The 18,527-nt window shown below is 43.2% G+C and overlaps 2 protein-coding genes and 1 long non-coding RNA gene across 11 annotated transcripts; 1 reads left to right on the top strand and 2 right to left on the bottom strand.

The window, feature by feature from the left end:
* Positions 1–499: 499 nt before the first annotated feature.
* Positions 500–3,923, bottom strand: LOC103993569 (protein ABSCISIC ACID-INSENSITIVE 5-like). Of its 7 annotated transcripts, none has more exons than XM_065120198.1 (6): positions 3,768–3,918; positions 3,529–3,688; positions 1,100–2,202; positions 944–1,015; positions 834–863; positions 500–762 (listed from the first exon to the last, which is right to left on the bottom strand). In XM_065120198.1, exons 3-6 carry the CDS (start codon positions 2,135–2,137, stop codon positions 676–678), a joined length of 1,227 nt encoding a protein of 408 aa, XP_064976270.1. In that variant the 5' UTR covers positions 2,138–2,202; positions 3,529–3,688; positions 3,768–3,918; the 3' UTR covers positions 500–675. The 7 variants fall into 7 exon arrangements, with proteins under 7 accessions (XP_064976270.1, XP_064976273.1, XP_064976275.1 ...); XM_065120201.1 differs by having other exon boundaries at positions 1,100–2,184; XM_065120203.1 differs by having other exon boundaries at positions 1,100–2,169.
* An 853-nt stretch (positions 3,924–4,776) lies between these two features.
* LOC108953607 (uncharacterized) lies at positions 4,777–18,182 on the bottom strand. Of its 3 annotated transcripts, XR_010489364.1 has the most exons (8): positions 17,919–18,182; positions 11,649–11,859; positions 10,498–10,829; positions 10,286–10,386; positions 6,835–7,852; positions 6,029–6,581; positions 5,637–5,869; positions 4,777–5,111 (listed from the first exon to the last, which is right to left on the bottom strand). It is a non-coding gene; the product is annotated as an uncharacterized LOC108953607 (long non-coding RNA). The 3 variants fall into 3 exon arrangements; XR_010489365.1 differs by having other exon boundaries at positions 6,029–6,598; positions 10,286–10,829; XR_010489363.1 differs by having other exon boundaries at positions 10,286–10,829.
* LOC135619301 (CEN-like protein 2) lies at positions 6,229–7,192 on the top strand. The gene is made up of 4 exons (XM_065121195.1): positions 6,229–6,462; positions 6,540–6,601; positions 6,854–6,894; positions 6,972–7,192. The coding sequence occupies exons 1-4, from the start codon at positions 6,259–6,261 to the stop codon at positions 7,190–7,192; spliced, it is 528 nt and encodes a 175-aa protein (XP_064977267.1). The 5' UTR covers positions 6,229–6,258.
* Positions 18,183–18,527: the final 345 nt, after the last annotated feature.

The following is an 18,527-nucleotide window of genomic DNA, read 5'->3' as shown; positions in this document are numbered from 1 at the left end:
AAAAATAAAATTATAGATAGTAAAAATAGTCTACGCATAAAAATATTTTCAAGTTAATATCTTCAAATTGTAAGCTTAGTTTGCCTATAATTTTTTATGATGTTATTAGAGACGCGTGTGGCTAACGACGAGCAAGCGGAGATGTATCGTATTATCATCGTATACCCCAGTGTACGATGAATCAATGAAAAATAATTTGGCCAGATAGTTGATGAATCCTATGTATAGGTGCATTATCTACAAATTACACTCGATAAATCCATAATCGTATCATTGGTCGGAAAATATTGTACTAAGATCAAGTGGATGCATGCAAGACGATCTATAGTTAATGGATCTGAACTGGGTAGTCGATTCGTGCGTATTCTATAGAACCGTAATTATAGATGCATTTCGTCGCAAGCTTACTTATACTCGACTGTTGCATCAATATATCTTCGTTGCAGGGGCAGACGACACCGTTGACTCCCCAACAACAGACGTGCAAATTGGCCATCAGTATGACAACTATGTATATCTATATATTAGAAGTGTTCTCAATACATCACTAAGTTGCAGGATAATACAGTATCTCTCACTGCCTACGCTTTGCACAAGACACCAAGCCAACCAAAGCTAGGGGATTAGAACTCACAGCTTGTGCACGAGAGGAGGAAGCGGGTCTTGGCAAAGCCATCACCATGTGCCGCTGTTGCAGCGGCGCAGCTTCCTCGCGGCCTTCTGCACGTTTACCCGCGCCTGCTCACTCATGGACTCCAGCAGCTACAGGAAAGAAAACAGATGAAGCTAATGGATTCTTTGGCTACAGAGTGAATCGTGTTCCACGAAATTACCAGTTGTTTCCTCAACGCCATCACTCTTCCCTGCGAAAGGAGAAAACAGAGTCTCTTAGTAGGGGAGCTTGGGTGGCATACCAACGATGGTGAGCTAGGCTTGCACTCACCTGTTCTTCTCGCAGCCGGGCATTATCTTCTTTCAGCTGGTTCAGCTCCGCCTCCAGCTCCACCGTGTATGCCTGTGCACATTGCATTCCCTTCACATGCCTGGCTCTTTGTATGTTATCATCGTGGTACATTGATATAACGGCCACCGTACGTACCTGCTTCCTGGCGCGAGACCGGGCAGCCGACTCCCGGTTCTTGATCATCCTCCTCTGCCGCCGTTCCACCACCTTGTCCACTGCTGCCCCGTCCGTCGGACGTTTCCTCCCTCCGCCGCCGCCAACCCTCGGCCCGTCTGCCACGTACCCTGCTACCGTGTTGTCCACCTGCCCTCCCCCGATCCCCTCCGAGGATACCGGGCTCGCCGGCGACCCCACCGCCGCCGCAGCGGCGTAGCCATTCCCCACCCGTCCACCAAACCCATTACCCACCGAGTAGCCCCCGTTGCCCACGCCCGCTGCTGACCCCAGCCCCTGCTCGTCGACATACCCCGCCATGCCCACGACGTGGCCGAACCCGGCCATCCCGTACTGCTGCGCCGCCGGCGCGGGAGGCGGCGCCACCGGCTGCTGGTGGGGCGACGGCGCCCCCGGCAGTCCGCCGCCGTACCCCTCCCGGACCACGCCAGCCTTTATGAGGAAGTCCTCGAGAGTCATCTCCCCGAAGGTCGGCTGGCGAGCGGCGCTCCCGGCGCCCTCCTGGCTAGCCCGCTCCACGTGTTGCGACCGAAGCGCCACGTCCCGGTGGATCTCCGCCCACACCTCATCCACCGTCTTTCTAGACAGCGGCGCCGGGAGCGTGAGCGACCCCTGCCGACGGAGTGGCGGAGCCTCCGCCGCTTGCCGTCCTGCAGTGCTCTCAGCGAGGTGGTTGATCGGCACTTCGTTGTTGTTGTTTGCAGCTGCGGCGGCCTGGATCTCCTCGACGTTCCAGATGTTGGTGAGGAACTCATCCATGTTCATGGAGCCGAACGTCTTTCCAGGCTCGCACACTGCGTTCTGGATCTCGTCGAGGGTGAGGGAGTAGATGGTGTTCTGCCTCATCAGGGGGAACCCGAGGTCCAGCTCCCTAGCCGCCACCGTGTCCCTGTCCTCCAGCGGGATGAGCTGGCGACGGCTCGGCTCCGGTCCCCGGTGCTCGGACGTCACCTCCGCATCCTCCAACGTCATGTTCCTGCTCTCCGACAGGGACGCCATGGCCGCCAGAGCGCGAGCTGTCTCCCCCACCCCTTGCAAAACAGCAGCTTTGAACTCCGGTTTCACTACCGTGTACAAAAAGAAAGAAAGAAAGTGGAAGGAAATGAGAGAATAAAGGGCGGAGTAAAGGAGAAAAAGACAATTGAGGATTCCGAGAGGAAAATTGAGTGCTTTGGACTCTAGCGGAAGAGATAGGGCTCGGCACCGACTAGAGACGCCGAAGACGGGACGAAAAAAGGCAGTTTGGGAGAGCATGTCCGATTCCAAAGGAGGAAAAGGCGACCGGGGGAGTTTTAACTCTCGTAAAGACCATGGGCTGTAGCGTGGCCTTCACGTGATGGTGATGTCTTGTGGTGTTCGGGTTCGAGATTTCCTCTCGTTGCGATTTGGTGCCAGTCGCAGCTCACGCGTAAGCAGTGGGGCATAAATGCATAAATAAATATATGCATAAAAGATTTGAAGTCTTCGGTAAAGCTAAATATTTAATAAGCTTAACACTTTCCATTGCAACGCAACGAGGCGGCGAAACAACATGAAATCTGATAGAACAAAACCTGACACAGTTCAACGTGCGGATTGGATCAGAGGCGCTAAACCAGTCCGAGCTGAGACGATGAGCCGACTTTGGATGAAGAGAAGGTGAACATTAGAATCTTAGATCCGACGAGCCGGATGACATGACTGAGCCACCAACAAGAGAGAGCGAGGCCTCCCAGCAGCGGACATCGACCCTCGTCGAGCGCCGGCAAGCGCTACCAACCATCCCTATCGGTGGCTCTGCCGCGCAAAGCCCAGAATTGGGAACAGATTGGTCTGATACATCCTGCGCTTTTACGTCTTTGACATTGACATTTCAAGACTCAAAACAAGCACAATCATAATCTTCCCTAGATTTTCCGATTTTTAAAGCAAGTTGGATGGACCAAGAATGCTCGCTTTATGATGATGGATCTAAGAACCATCAAAGGACTCATGATGATGGAACTAAGCCGCAACCCGAGCCGACATGTAGAGACAGAGGCATGCATGATGGGGGTCCACGAGGGCATGGAGCCATGTCTCGCCCATCCATGTGGACCATACATCATTTCGATTCCTTTGGTTTGTTTTTATTTGCAGGCTTGTTTGGTAATGTAGACGGTAACCGCCCACCGCCGAACGCTTGTTTCCAAGCAGGAAAAGCGGGCAAAGCCATGGAAGCAAAAGCTGTTTAACCCTTTTGGAAAGAAGAGAAATATCCAGAAGCTGCCACTTGCTTGGCCACCCACTCCCAGTCCCCTCGCTTTTGATTCATCCAACCCCAAAACACAATGGAGACCGGAAGCGTTCACGGATCACAAGCAAAGCGATTCAAGGCGAGAGAGAGGGAGAGAGGACGAAAAAGACTTTACCTGATTTCAGCTATCAAATTGCGTCATCACAAAGAGAGTATATTCTCTCTTGTTCAAAAGCGTTTCCGTAGGAAACGAAAAAGGATTTGTTTGGAGCAATTTTAGATCCGACCGAGAAGGAGTCCCCGAAAACCTAAGGGTTCAACCATGGATCGGAACCCTAAGAACTTGAGATGGTTGGCCACAAAATCCAAACTCGATAAGCAGAAAGGAGAAAGGGAGTGAGCAGGCGAGATTACCTCGGCGATGATCCACGTCGACAGCTCCACGGAGATCGAACAGATGGGAAAGGGAAAGGGACAGGGGGAGGAGAGATATCGGCGCGGACGGAGATAACGCCACCGACCCACTGTCGCTCCTGCGGCTGGTACCCGCGAGGTTTCGCAACCCGCCGCGGGCATTTATAGCCTCGGCTGCGGCCGCTCAAATAGTTCACCCGGGTGGTTCGGGTTTCGTGGGCCCCGAGGAAGCACGGGTGCGGTTATCTCTCTGCTGGGTAGGAAATCCGGGCCCACTCCGGTAGCGGCCGGGTTTAAAAGTCGGTCCCCCATTAAATGAGCCAAGAATTGGAATTAGTAGCGGGGCGGGAGGCTGTCTTGACCATCGACACGTACCGGACACGTGGCGAGAGAAGAGCACCCCAGCGCAGCAGCGAGGAAAACTCCGGAGATCGTGTGCGTCGCACGTGCCGCGAGCCAACTCGGGTCGGGTCGGATCGATAAAATGGCTCGTCGAATTATAAATTGGTTGAATTTAATTAGTATATATTTTTAGATATTAATTTACTTTTTCTTTATCATATTAGATTTCAAATAATAAGCTAACTGTTGGGACATCTCACCAATACAAACTGTAGATCGAAGCAAATCACCATTCGGTAAGCCTTTCTGGGCTTAGTGGGCCTCCTCATGGCCCATCTCCATATACAACTCCCTGAGAAGTATAAATGAAATCTCTACCAACCATGTAAAATTATATTTCAAAATAAAATAAAAAAGGCAATTCATATTTGAAAAATTATTTTATAGCTATATATAGCTAAAGGTATTGTTACCAACAGTGAAAATATTTATCTACTTAAATTATCATATTTTTGGGGCAATTTGTCCTGTTTGCATCATATATTATTATTAATCCAAGTAATTTTGCCTAATATTTACCATGAAATTTTTATATGGACATACATATCATGTACAGTGTCTAGGTGAAAGAAAAATGACAGTTTGAAATTCGAATACATCATATGTATGAGAACTCAAATATCCACAATTATTATTATTTTTGTCCTGAGATGGGATTTTTCCCTGTTACATTTTTTTTTAACCCTGTTATATGAACATGTGCAATTGAATTGAGTTCATATCAGAAAGAGTGGGTCAACCCTTGCCTGGCCTGAATCAGAACCAAATTTAGTGTGCAGATGGGATGCAATGAGTGGATTGGACCATTTGCTATTGACCGGTAACGCTGCTGCAGATGTGCCATAGTGGACAATGTGTGACCTGCACATCTCAATGTCTCCCTTCTACCCCTCCATGATCTGGTGAGCACCCAACATTTACCCACTTGAGCAATGGCACAACCTGACACCATGAACAAAGTCAATCAGTTGTTGTGCTACATGAGTTTGTCTCATGAAAAGTGCCCATTGTGTACTTTGGTTTACTTTATCCACAATACTCATACTTTTTTTTTTATTATTTTTCTATCTATGACTCCATCAGATAAGATTATTGATTTATTAACTTGTTAACTTTGAATTATTTACTCATCTAATGGTGAGATTAAATGGGGATGTTAGATTCTAAACATCTTCTCACTATTCTCATAATATTTATTCAAACAACTAAATTATATTTTCACTATCATCAAATCTTTAAAAGTCAATCCAAATAACTTCCTCAATGCCTTCCTGCTGCTAGGGTGTTCCAGGTATTTACATTTGGCTTGTGAAGCTAACAAAGAAAATATGTATTTGCTTCATCTTCTCTAACTTTGGGTTCATTATGTAGGGCATAAAAATTGCAGCTTGGGTGGAGGAAAGTCCCCGCAAAGGTGTGCATGTGCAGTGTGCTCAACCAGTAATGAGAACTTATGCCTTGTTTTACCTGATTAAGGACCACAGGATCACTTTGCATGAGATGGCACCATAGCACTACTGCCATTGCTTTGTGAAAGAGTGTGTCTATCCCTCGTCTTTATTCCTTCTACTCCTGCAGAGAATATAGCCAGTTACGGCAACTTCCTCCCATGGAAATGAAGCTTGGGGAGGTCAGAGCATCACCATCCTCACGTTCTCCCTCCCATCTCTTTGCCTTAATAGAAAAAGGTGTGCTCCCATCTGAAGAAGAGGGTTCCTTAGTACACCCATTTGAAGAAAAAGAATGGAAAGAAATGACCCTTTACACTAAGCAGGTGTTCTCTATCTTTGTTGAGAACTTGAAGGCAGGTTTTGCTACAATGGTAGAGAGAGAAAGGAAGCTCTATTCTGAAGACTTACCATTCCTTTTATCCTCAGTCTGTGTTAGGGTTGCCACTTGGGTCGAGACATGCGCAGTGGCGCCATCCATGGATGGAACCCAGGAAGGGGCGTCCCCACCAGCAGAGCTGATCACAGGCAGTGACAGATGAGATACTCCCTTGAGCACTATAAATAGAGGAGCCATCTCCTTGCCAAAGCATTCCCTTCTCACCCACAACTGCTGCCTTCCACATTCTCCTCCTTCCGGCATGGCGAGGCTGTCGTCGGACCCACTGACGGTAGGGAGGGTGATCGGAGAAGTCATCGACTCGTTCAACCCCAGCGTGAAGATGATGGTGACCTACAACTCCAACAAGCTCGTCTGCAATGGCCATGAGTTATTCCCCTCCGCCGTCGTCTCCAAGCCCAGAGTGGAGGTCCAAGGCGGCGAGATGAGGTCTTTCTTCACGCTGGTACGTGCGTACGGCGCCATAGCTGCTCTTCTCCATAGCTGATGCATCATCTTCAGCAGTTGCTTCTGCTGTCGCAGGTGATGACAGACCCAGACGCGCCCGGCCCCAGCGATCCTTACCTACGGGAGCATGTTCACTGGTAAAACAATCACACGACACACTATTCATTTAGCAGAGAAGCGATCGAACAGTGATTTGAGCAAAGTGAGATGGAACTGTTCACGTGTGCTGCATTTCCTGTGCTTATGCGTCAGCAGGCATCGAGGACAATCCAAAAATGCCTGTGCACATTAGCACATAGCAGACACACATGAACCTGAATCTAATTACTAAGACATAGATGAATCTGGTGCGTAGATATGGCTTGCTTACGTGGTGGATTTGCATGCAGGGTGGTGACTGATATCCCCGGCACGACTGATGCGTCTTTCGGTGGGTCGTCCCCTCTGCGCTCTGCTGTGTTTGACATGAGGCCTAACGCGTGTGTGTTGATGCGGTGGTGTGAGCAGGGAAGGAGGTGGTGAGCTACGAGAGCCCGCGGCCCAGCATCGGCATCCATCGTTTCGTCTTCGTCCTGTTCAAGCAGAAGCGGGGGCAGTCGGTGGCCGCGGCGCCGCTATCGAGGGACCGCTTCAGCACCCGCGGCTTCGCGCAGGAGAACGACCTCGACCTCCCCGTCGCTGCCGTCTACTTCAACGCCCAGAGGGAGACCGCCGCACGCAGGCGCTGATGTTATTCCTCCCTGCGCACAGTGTCATTGCCGCCCATCGCATGTGTTCGTTTGTCTGCCAAATAAGCCGCTGCTGCTTGATGATGACGATGATGGTTGATTTTGTCATGGCTGTCTCCAACGGGAGTGGAGTGTGATTGAGGAGATTGTTGACGGGGGAGCAGCAGCGGATGTGCCAATTGCTGTGTTTGTTTCTCCTCCTGGTTTCCCTACGTGTCGACCATGGAGGACAGAGTGTACTTGCCCACTTGTTCTGCCGAGTGCTTGCTTCGCCATTGTTTATCTTTCTCCTCCTCAACATCTTCGCCAGTGTCTTTTGTGTCTTGGTGGCTGTTACAGGAGCATATCAACTCGCTGGTACTCAACTGTGCATCTGCCATCGGGCACCGTCTCTTTTACTTGCTTCTCTCCCTATGTGACAAAGTTCTGCCCTTGTGCCCTGGAAGAGGGAAGAGGAAATGGAGGTTTGAGACTATGTATGGTTTTACCTGCAGTAGATGGGCCGTCCAGACTGCATCGTCTCTTTACTTTCTCTTTCTCTCTCTCCTCTTCTTCTTCTTCTCCTCATTGAAAGAAAAGAGGGCTTTTGTCCTGTCAGAATACTCTTCTTCTTTGCTAATGGAGAATATTAAGTTTGAATCGGAACATGTTCCTCCAAAACTATAAAATGTTCATATGTCAATAGCTTATACACGGAAGATAAAGGTTGAAAGAGCAGTACATAATAATCTCACATTAATAGGAATTTAAAAAATCAGATGACATACATTAGGTCTATAAAAACTAGTAGGAAAAAAACAGTGCTTCACCTTTTCTTTCCCTCTCTGGTCCGAAGTAATTCATAAGTTGTTCTACCATAAGGAATATAACTCCATCCACAGGTTCATGTCAACATCAATTCTTTGTCATCAACAACTATTTTATTTCGGCCACCAGCTAAGGAGAACATTGTCAGCAACGTCTCACTAACTTGTCTATGACTTCTGCTCTTTAAACCTAAACTAGTCCAAGCCTTAAGAAATTCTGCAAATGGCAACTGTAGAATGGAAATATAATCTCCCTTTGCACTTACGTTGCTTATTTTAATTAAAAACCATGCAAAAGTAACTAGATACCAAAACCTATATGTCTGTCCCTGATGATGACAAAATTAGCAGGAAAGAACCAAGTTTAAACTTGTGCACATATTAGCAAAGTTCAATTAATCAAGTTGACTTTCTATTTAAACACGTGCACACACTACCATTCAGGAGAGAAGGCAAGGATTATAAGAGTTCAATGATGAACATAGCATGCTCAGAAACAAACGACTCAGGTAAGAAGAGTGGGAAAACACCCCTGAAGCCAAGAAAAGGAAGGAAATGCTTGGGGGAACATTTCCGACCACCACCAAGCCTTGTCGGGAAGACATGGTGAGAAAGGGAGGCCATACTCAGGCCTCCCAAAGTCTTGTTCCTCTTTGTTTGTCTATACCTCTCTTAGATTTTCCTCTGGTGTTGTCGGTAGGATCGAATGGTGCAGTGAAGAGACTAAAAGAATATGAGATCCACAGAAGATTGTCTGACTAGGGCACATCCTTGAGATACAAGGATGCCGTCCTTACACAGAATCCCCACCACGCATGGTAGAGATGATGACCGGGATACCAATAAATGTCACCTAAGCTAAAATTAGAATGACTGAGGTACCTACTTAAACTCGATTTGAGTGGATCAGACACCGAACCCTACTTCTACAATTGTGATCAACAATCGGTACTCGAATTCGAACATGAGTTTGACTGGCAATTTAGATATTTGACCCAGATCTGAACCTGACTCAAATCCCTATTCTTTTATCTTACTCGATGACATCCCTAAGATGGAGGGAGTGTTCACATAAAAGCCTCATCATTTCTCCCCCTTTAAATCCTACCATTTAGTTAGAAAAAGAAGTGAAGCATAAACCAAAAGAATCAAATCCTAGAAAAAAACATGAAAACCAAATTATGAAATTATTCAAAAAATTACATAAAATAGAAACCCGGAATGTCACAAGCTGCATGATGACATGATGTGACCAGAAGTAGACATAGTCATTTGTGATTGACTAGAACTTATAAGGTTTGTATAATTCAAAGACTTGCGAGAATAGCCAAACAAAAAGGAAGAATACTACTGGACAAAGAGAAAAAGGAAATATAATACAACAGCAGCAACATCTTGATAGTTAAATCATAGTGTATCTAGTGACAGAAAATTTTATGTCCAAAAGATCTACACCTACTGATCTAATCTAGGTGACAAAATATATATATCCATAAATATGACCATACATAATCATATATTTCAAATTAGGATCTTGTGAAGCTGAATATAATAAAACCAGCTAATGTTCGAGTTTGACGTATTAATGAAATGAACATTAAAATCTGGTTTTGAGTTTGCTACGGTACAATCTCGAATAAGCCAGACCAAGTCAGATACGAGCATAAGTTTGAACTCTTCATGAACAGCAAATTATGTTTACAGCCCTAACCATGACAAGGCACGCGTGTTCCTCATATTCTGATTGAACAACTAAAAAAATTCGGTAAAAAATCTAATCAAAGGATTGAATTGCATGACTTTTGAAAATTCCAAGCAAAAAATATTAAGAGTTCCAAGAGATAATTTTGAAAGGTCGAACACTGAACTCACAGGTGCACTTGCTAGGTGGGGCAGCAAATCTGGTATAGATCGGAAAAGGTACTACAGGGAACACGGAATTTGGTAAAGTGACCAGTGGGAATGGCGACAAGATTTGTTTTGGGTTTCTTTGGACTTGTTCCCCATGATTGACCCTTTGAGAACGTTCGTTCATTATTTTGTTTCAAGAGTTTTCAATCTATTGTGGAACATTGAGATCAGCTTTGTAGTTTATTCAGAGGACCCACTAGCAACTCACGTTGTAAAAAGTAATTGCGTTTCAAGGTAGAATGCACAATAATTAGCATGACAACATGAAGAATAAAGCCGGCACCAAAAAAGGAAATGTAAACAAGATATCATATGGAACATCACAGGACAATAAAATCTAACCATGAAAGAATAATAGTTTGATGAGAAAAATCACCTAAATTCTCGTTTTGTGGATTCGAAGGAGACGTCCCTCGGAGATAGGGAGATTGCTGTCATGGTAATACTTTTTGGAAAAGCCCACCGCTTGAGGTACTACTGCTGCATCAAAAAATATGCAAAACCAAATTATTAGAGATGCCACATTCAACTTATGAAGGAACCCATAAAAAAGAACAATTGTGTTCCTTATTTAATCTTAAGCCTAACCAAGTAATCACATGTTAGTTTTAATATGCTTTCCCGTCTGCACCAGCAATACAAGGTATCTGGGGGCCGTAGAAGGGTTCAGAACTCATGGAACGAGATGCTGCTCTTGGATCTGTGGTGCAAGAAGCATCATTAATTCTGCAAAATCACCAGGAGCCGGCTAAAATGGAATATTTTCTGATACATGCCAGATATACTCGTTTCCAATGCCTGCAGCTCTCCTTCCAGCAAACGATTAATGTCGCACCTGCAGCATCCACATTTCAGATCTCAGAATTCCCAGTGGCAGCTGCAGGCATGCCCAGGGCCCTTAGTGGGTGCTACTGATGATTCTGCCAAAAAGCCCGCGTTGGAATAAGTAATACCAAACAGAAGCAGAAAGATCATTAAAAGAACACTTGACTATATAACATCAAAATTTTGCCAGACATCCAAACACAGATGACAAATAACAATGAGGACGAAGAAGTTTTTAGACAGCATAAAGGGTGGAAAGCTTTATCCACACCGAATCACTTGTATTTCTCGAATAATCAGCAACTTGAGAGATCAATAATTATATCGGCACATCCTTAGTAAAAGGGAACAACAAAATTGAAAGCTTGAGTTGCTTATAAGGATACCAGTTCTTCATTCTTGTAAATCAAAGTTGAATGAACTTTATGTTTTCTTTCGTGATGCAGGGCTAAAGGTGTTCTTGAATTGCACACAAGTGTAGATTATATTTGGTCCAATAAAAGTACCGAATATAAGTTTCATGAGCACCCCATGGTATTCCTTTTTTTATGTCAGTAACAAATGACAACGGTTCATTCTCATGAATCTTTTAGATTTTATTTCAAGATGCAGGACTGAATTACCAAAGGTATTAGCTACAGTACAAACATTAATAGGATGCTCCTGATATGTAAAACAAGAGTATATCTATATTTGATCAGTTAAAAGAAATACATATAAGTTGATTGGCTATAAAATGAACAGAATCTTTGACATCCTAGTCCAAGTATCAAGAATGATAATGGAAGTGAAATAAATAACTGTGCAAAAGATTAAATGTGCTCATGGGGTTGAACGAATGACATTGCAGGATGTGGAAGTACAGAAAACTGAGAAGAATGCATACAGACTGATGAAGTAGATTGAGAACCAACATTACTAGGACATGGTGCCGGCATGCCTTCTGGAGGAGCATAGTTTAATACAGCAGGTGCTCAAGTTTCTGATCAAGGTCCTTTCAAGTGCTGAGAAAAAAGCTTAGGAAGGTATTGGATAGAGACTTGAACCCTCTGGCCTGATCCAAGCTGAGAGAATCCAGATTACAATTGACAGCGGGAGAATACAATGGCTGCATGGTGCAGGATCCTGAATTGAATCCAAAACCAGGTCAAATACTTGCATGTATCTAAATTTCGGTTGACATAACATTATAGCTTCATAAAGATACTGGAACACATTGCATTTATCAGGCCCATAACCATAAGTAGAAAGCACACTAGAATACTTATCAAGTTATGTTTATACATCGTCCTATTGGAAAAGATTACAAGTAGAAGACCCAAATTCTGCAGATGCTATAGAATTGACAATCGAAACAATTTGAAGCTTGTTTGTCAACAGATCTAAAATGGTTCTCACAACAACCAGAAATTATGATGAAAAAACAATAAAGCATGTTACATATTTTAATCTCATTCTAAATTATAAATATCTGGGTTTAAAATATATGTATACAGATGCATACCAATACATGATTTGACAAAATATTGATATCAAGGCGATGGTGGACAACAAAAGCTCTATAATTAGACGTTTAAAATAGAACAAAACATTCCAACTTCTTGCTAGATGAAACTTTGCGGTCTCAACAATACATGATTCTAAAATATTTTCTCAAACAAATTAACTTCTATCAAAGGCTAAATCCTTATAATCAACCTCACTATCACGGACTTAGCTGATTTTGCCTAGTCGTGCGACACCCTTGCGTGTCCGTCCGCAAAGGTTAGCCTCCCCGAAACCTCTCATGATCCCTTAGGACCTACAAAAGAGAAAACGGGTCAGAGAAAGCACCTCACTCAGGATCCACAAGCAAACATTTTAGAAAACACTATATAGACAATGCAAATTACAAAGAGGCTTTACAAGCTCTGAATGGTTGCACAACAAAGGGTCAAAATGGTCCACTACAGACCGAATATCTCTCACAAGTGTCCACATGACACAACCTTTATTTACAAGCCTAAAATGACCATCAAACCCAACTAAAATTGGGCTGTTAAGCCTTCGACCGTTCTTCTATATACTGTGCAAAGTATGAAAAAACCAAAAGACACGGACATACATAAGCATTACATCAAATATCCTGTTTAGAATTTCGTCCGTGATATTCTCCCCCACTTATTCCTTCGACGTCCTCGTCGAAGCCTTTGCCGACATTGCAAATCCTTACCTTTGCTGAGTCTTCAATCTTCTGCTCCAACTGCAATGCGCCTCTTGGCTCTCAACTGCTCTCCGCTGCTGTTATTGAATAGTCGAACTTTTGATCCACTATGCTGCTTCAACTCGCCAATGACTCTGACTCTAGTGTGGGGTTAGTTGAGTTGTGTTGATCCCTGTTGGTTTCTACGGATCCTTCAGATGAAGGAAAAGACTATCTTTACTATGCGCTAGTCTCTCAAATGTCTTATGTTGCTTGAACTGGGTGGATGCTTGTTGGAGCTTTAACGAGCATCGCCTGACAAACTTTTGAAGTTTTGGGTCCTTCCTCCACAAAATTTGTCCATCGACTCTTCCTTCACTTAGTTGTCACTTTCAAGTAGATTTGCATCATTCTGTTGGAAAATGAAGCGGATAATCTACTCTCAGTAGCACTGATCACTATTGGTGAGGATTTGACAACCATTGTCTTCCATTATCTTCGAAGGGTCTTTGAACTTGTGCAGAGCTCCTCTACTGGATAGATAAGAGAGTTAGGGTACTCGGTTTCACCCATTCTCTTAAGAGTTGAGAAGGCGATAGTTACTTGACTTCGTCAACCTCCTCGAGGGTTGTACTTAATGTATCGAGCTGGTTACTGACCTTCGTCTGCTCTTTGCTCACACTTCTGAAGCACTCGAAGTATTTGGACTTCTTGCATTGAGTTAGCTATTGTGATTCACCTTCTCAATGCCATCGAACTTCTGGAATGCAGGAAGTTTTCACCCTAACGGAGTAAGTCTCTAATAGTTTTGGTCGCCTTTGGGATTGTACTATCTTCTCCATCAATCCTGTTGCCTACTCCACTGAGTAGCAAAGGTACAACACCGCGTACTGCCTGCTTCGTTCCTCGGTCGTGCACTCTTACACGACCCGAAGTCCTTCACTATTGGTTAACTTGATGAGAAGCTCGTTGACACTGGTCTTACGAAGTTCCTTGGCCTCTGCATGCTCCACCTCCTCGGCCCCTTTCACAACTAAACTAAATGCTCTCCCTCCATGAGAGCAAGGGATTGATGACTTCACGGAAGTCCCGCCTCTGCGGTATCATGGCCCTACTATCCTTCGTCTCGCATCTGCATCCCTTTTCTTCACGATCAATAGATATGTTTCTATGGCACTCCTCCGAGTCCACCTCCATTATAACTGATGCTTGGTTTTACGTAACTAAGTCCCTCTGGACTCATCGTCGCTTCCTCGCCCCTTTCAACTCCTAGCTTCAATACCTTTGTATTCTCCTAGTAGTTCTTGTTGGTTGATGGAAAGATAGACTGCAACTCCTATGCATCGCCTCTACCATCATGTTATAGGGTTTACACCAATTATGTTCTCCTTAGCTTCCTTGGTAGCAACGTTCTCTTACTCGGCCTTGTCCTCTGACTTGCTGGGCTCCCTTAAGTAAATATGGGCTCTGGAGCAGTCCAACTCTCTAATTGCTTCGATCATACCTATGCATGATCAAGTCCCTCCCATGAGACTCACTTGGTACTTGCATTCGAACTTTTCCCTCGGTGGTATATAGCCCCTATATGTTGATGACCAAAGCTTTCATCCGATGCAAAATTTGATGCACACACGGAAGACCTACCTCTACGGTACCATGACTTTCACTCTTTGAATCCATAGCCCTTCTTGTCGTCGTGTTGTTCACCGAAGTGGAGCTCCCAATAGCTCCCGATCATACCTCCATATGATATAGTCTCTCACGGGACTAGATTCGTGTGTATCGCATTGCCACGAACTATTCCACCATGATCCACTACACCATGTCGCCTCCTGATGACATCTCCATTGTATTCTGATCCTTGTGGGATGAACTTAGATTGTGATCCCTCCATATGTGGCCTCTACCAATATATGGTGTCAAAGAGAAAGGTTCAATGCTCCATGGCACCGAGTTTCGGTCGCCTTGGGATGGCCACGAACATTCCATCGTCCACATGCAAGCCCTTGCATGAGTACCGAATTCTTCGAGTCAGCAATTCCCCTCACCTTTGTGAGCTTTGCACAACTCTTTCATTTGTCGAGCAACCTATTCCACCTTGTACGGTCTCATCCTTTACCAAGCTCCTCGCTTGCCTTGAGTACCATCAAGTATTGTTGTCAACGTCGAGTCGTAGCTCGAACTCAGTCATCCCAACCTTTGTGCGCTACGTATTCTTCCAAGCTGACTTGTTCTCGTGGTGTCTCTTGCGTGAAGGGTTGGTCATTCCTCTGAATGTCAATCTCAGATGTCCGCTCCTCCGAGCGACTCCTTTTCCCTACATCTCCATATTTGTTTTCCCCTAAACGATCGCATATGCTGGCTGCCCTCAATGTAGCCTCGCTAGGTCCCCGCACGTTTGCATGCCAAGTGTTTTTATGAGTGCTTATCCTGCTCTAATACCATCTATCACTGACTTAGCTGGTTTTGCCTTATCGTGCGGCACCCTTGCGTGTCCGTCCGCAAAGGCTAACCTCTTGAAACGATTATACAACAAAGGGTCAAAATTATCCACTGCAAACCGAATATCTCTCATAAGTGTCCACAAGCAAATATTTCAGAAAATACTACATAGATAAGTGTCCACAAGCAACAAAGGGCCACAAGCAACAAAGGGCCACAAGCAACAAAGGGTCACAAGCAAACATTTAATAAAACATTACATAGACAATACAAATTACAAAGAGACTTTACAAATTCTGAACGGTTACATAACAAAGGATCAAAATTATCCACAACAGATCAAATATCTCTCACAAGTGTTCATATGATACAATCTTTATTTACAAGTTTAAAACGACCACCAAACCTAACTAAAATGGGACTGTTAAACCTTCGACCGTCCCTCTACATGTTGTGCAAAGCATGAAAAACCAAAAAACACAGACATACATAAATATTACATCAAACATCCTGTTTAAAATTTTATCTATGATATCACGGTCCCAAAATATTGGCTACTCTGTCACTTAAACACCATCAAAATGAATCCCAAGCCTGGATGAAAAAGGCGGAGGATTGCTATATTCTTCTTTTCTTTCTTGGATGCTTCTATGATAACTGATCTTAGAAGAGAGGGTATTTGTATTGTTGATGCTTTCTTTTATAAACAATAATGCTGTGTGATAGGCTGTGCTGCTAATCTTAGACAACTAATTGGTAGCCCCTGAATTTTTTCTGCTTAGTAGGAATGCATATAAACTTCTCAACCACTTGTTCCATCCTCAAAAATGAACAAGAATTGACTTTCTTAGTTAAAATCTCGGCAGCTAGACTTGAGAAAAATTATTGAAACTAACTTTAAAAGAAATAATCTGCAAAAAAAATCATATATTTTTTTTGATACTACATAAATCATGAGACGTTAACACTGAGACCTAAAAAAATTATTTTAAAAAAAATGATTGTTAAATTCAAGTGATATTATGGTAAAAAATATATATTAAAAATTCTTGTGATTTAGCATAAGCAGTAACTCTAGAAGTTCTGAGTTGTGTATATAAAGTGAATAAGTGAAAAAAAATAAGTTCAATCTATAATATTAAAGAGTTAGAGCATTGAACATGCCTTTGTGGGGCAAGCCCACTGATTATGGAAACTTGGGAATGCTGGAGGCTGATACAACAAACTTCATGTAGCCGCCACTTAAAGTGACTCAGAACTTGCTGGCATCCCCATCTGTTACTTGACCATATACTTCATGTGTATCATTTATCAGGTCAGTAGTAGTAAAAAATATCTTGCCTAAAAACCTCACATCTCTTTTATTATTGGTTTTGCATACTTCATTCAAGAAGTACATCTAAGTTTGTCCAACAAGAATGTATCTTGTTACAAGCATGGTCAAATAAATGTGAAATATGATTTAGAAAAGAAAGCATCAAAACAACAATGCTTATCTCAGGCACTACATAAGGTAACTAATATTCAAATGTGTGTGTATATATGTAGCAATACACAACATTCTGTCATCATGCCTAAAGTGATCTATGTTTGCTACGCTAAATTGTAAACAAATATATTTCTGTCACATTAGTTTATCTTGTTTCATATTCAGCTTTATACCTAAGAAATCCTAACAATGAGAAGGACCTTAAATTCATTTTAAATTACACATGAAAAATTGACCATCACCCAATTCCTCATTGTAGAGGAGAGAAGTCAAAAAACACACTCCGCTTAGTTAACTAAGTTAATCCAATAATCACCTTTTGTATACAGGAGTGCTATATGTATTTAACGAAATCCAGTGACCAAATCGGAATTCTATACTCTCAAGAAGCCTCTAGAATTTCCATCCTGATTTCAACTATATAATGAAACATATAAAATCTCACCCTTAGTTCATCCATAAAAGCTACATCATTGTGGCAACACTCTGACTTGCTATATGGCCATATCTTACCGCATCACACAAAACATATGTTAACTATATGTAGAATCTCCAATAGAATTATGGATGTAATGATGGTGTGCTTATAATTTGAGACTTCATTGAAGCTTTATATTTTCAGAACTCTAGAAATGGTGCAAGAATCATCTTCTGTTTATGTATCCTTTTCTAATAGAAAGTTCTCTTTTAGTTGTCAAATTTTGAGGAATGTTTTGAGTAACAGAAACATCAGAAACAGCTTTAGCTCATCCATTGATCGCTTCCATATCCGTGACGTCGATTGCTCTCTTACCATCAAAACATACGAAGATTCACATGCCTGATGTTTCTCTCTTTTCTTTTCTTCATAGATTTACTCAATATATTAGAGCACCATATTCGTTCATGCTAGGACATGATATCAAACATTGTAGATCGAGAAAAGATACAATCCACCGTCATTAAAAGCATGCATAAGCTGTAAGTAATTTGAACTTTGAAGGGTAATGTTATCCAAAGAGGAATGGTGAGTCTGCTCACATCAACCACAATAAAACAAGAAGGAAATAGAACTGCAGTAATATGACCTACCAATCAAGAAGACTCACTCGCCAACCGCTCCCGGGGCATCTACAGCGTCTCCCTGAGGAAGTGACCCACCAGACTCACATCGTCATCCGATATCCCTCCGTCGGCTCATGCTGGCTCCGAGATCAGCCACCTTCGAAGAGTCCGAGACTCCAGCGATGCCGTCCGCGGGGCAACCCTCTGTGGGGTCGAGGATCCCCTCTCCTTCTTCGCCTTCCCTAGGGTTTAGGGACGGCAAAGAGAGGGAAGGGGCACACAGGAGTCGCGTTCAAATTTTGAATGGCTAAGATGCGATGGGAGAAACATTGAATGGACGAGATCCGATATTTGAAACCCGACCCGACTGGACTACATATTAAATAATTTTAATTTATCTTTCTTAATTATGTATTATCCCAATATTTGGACTCTATTAGTATCACGAATTTTATACTTAAAAAATTTATATTAGGATCACTATAATTTTAAAAATAAAATAAATAATATATTTGTCTCGGTTTCATTGATTAAAAACTTAACACTTGATCCAACGTTTGGATCCACACGAAAATAATGAGCAAAAAAATAATTTTAATATTATATCCATTTCTAATATGTGAAATATTAAAATTA

This window comes from Musa acuminata, chromosome BXJ2-8, assembly GCF_036884655.1.
Source record: "Musa acuminata AAA Group cultivar baxijiao chromosome BXJ2-8, Cavendish_Baxijiao_AAA, whole genome shotgun sequence".
NCBI lineage: Eukaryota > Viridiplantae > Streptophyta > Magnoliopsida > Zingiberales > Musaceae > Musa > Musa acuminata.
Note: the sequence above shows the minus strand (reverse complement) of the source record. Positions and strands in the feature narration are given on the sequence as shown.

Excerpts from the sequence above, each read along its gene's own strand:
- LOC135619301 (XM_065121195.1), top strand. The coding sequence starts at position 6,259 with ATGGCGAGGCTGTCGTCGGACCCACTGACGGTAGGGAGGGTGATCGGA. Across the intron at positions 6,463-6,539 it reads TGAGGTCTTTCTTCACGCTG|GTGATGACAGACCCAGACGC; the intron begins GTACGTGCGTAC and ends CTGCTGTCGCAG. Across the intron at positions 6,895-6,971 it reads CACGACTGATGCGTCTTTCG|GGAAGGAGGTGGTGAGCTAC; the intron begins GTGGGTCGTCCC and ends TGGTGTGAGCAG.
- LOC103993569 (XM_065120204.1), bottom strand. The coding sequence starts at position 2,137 with ATGGCGTCCCTGTCGGAGAGCAGGAACATGACGTTGGAGGATGCGGAG. Across the intron at positions 1,016-1,099 it reads GGTCTCGCGCCAGGAAGCAG|GCATACACGGTGGAGCTGGA; the intron begins GTACGTACGGTG and ends CAATGTGCACAG. Across the intron at positions 864-943 it reads CCCGGCTGCGAGAAGAACAG|GGAAGAGTGATGGCGTTGAG; the intron begins GTGAGTGCAAGC and ends CTCCTTTCGCAG.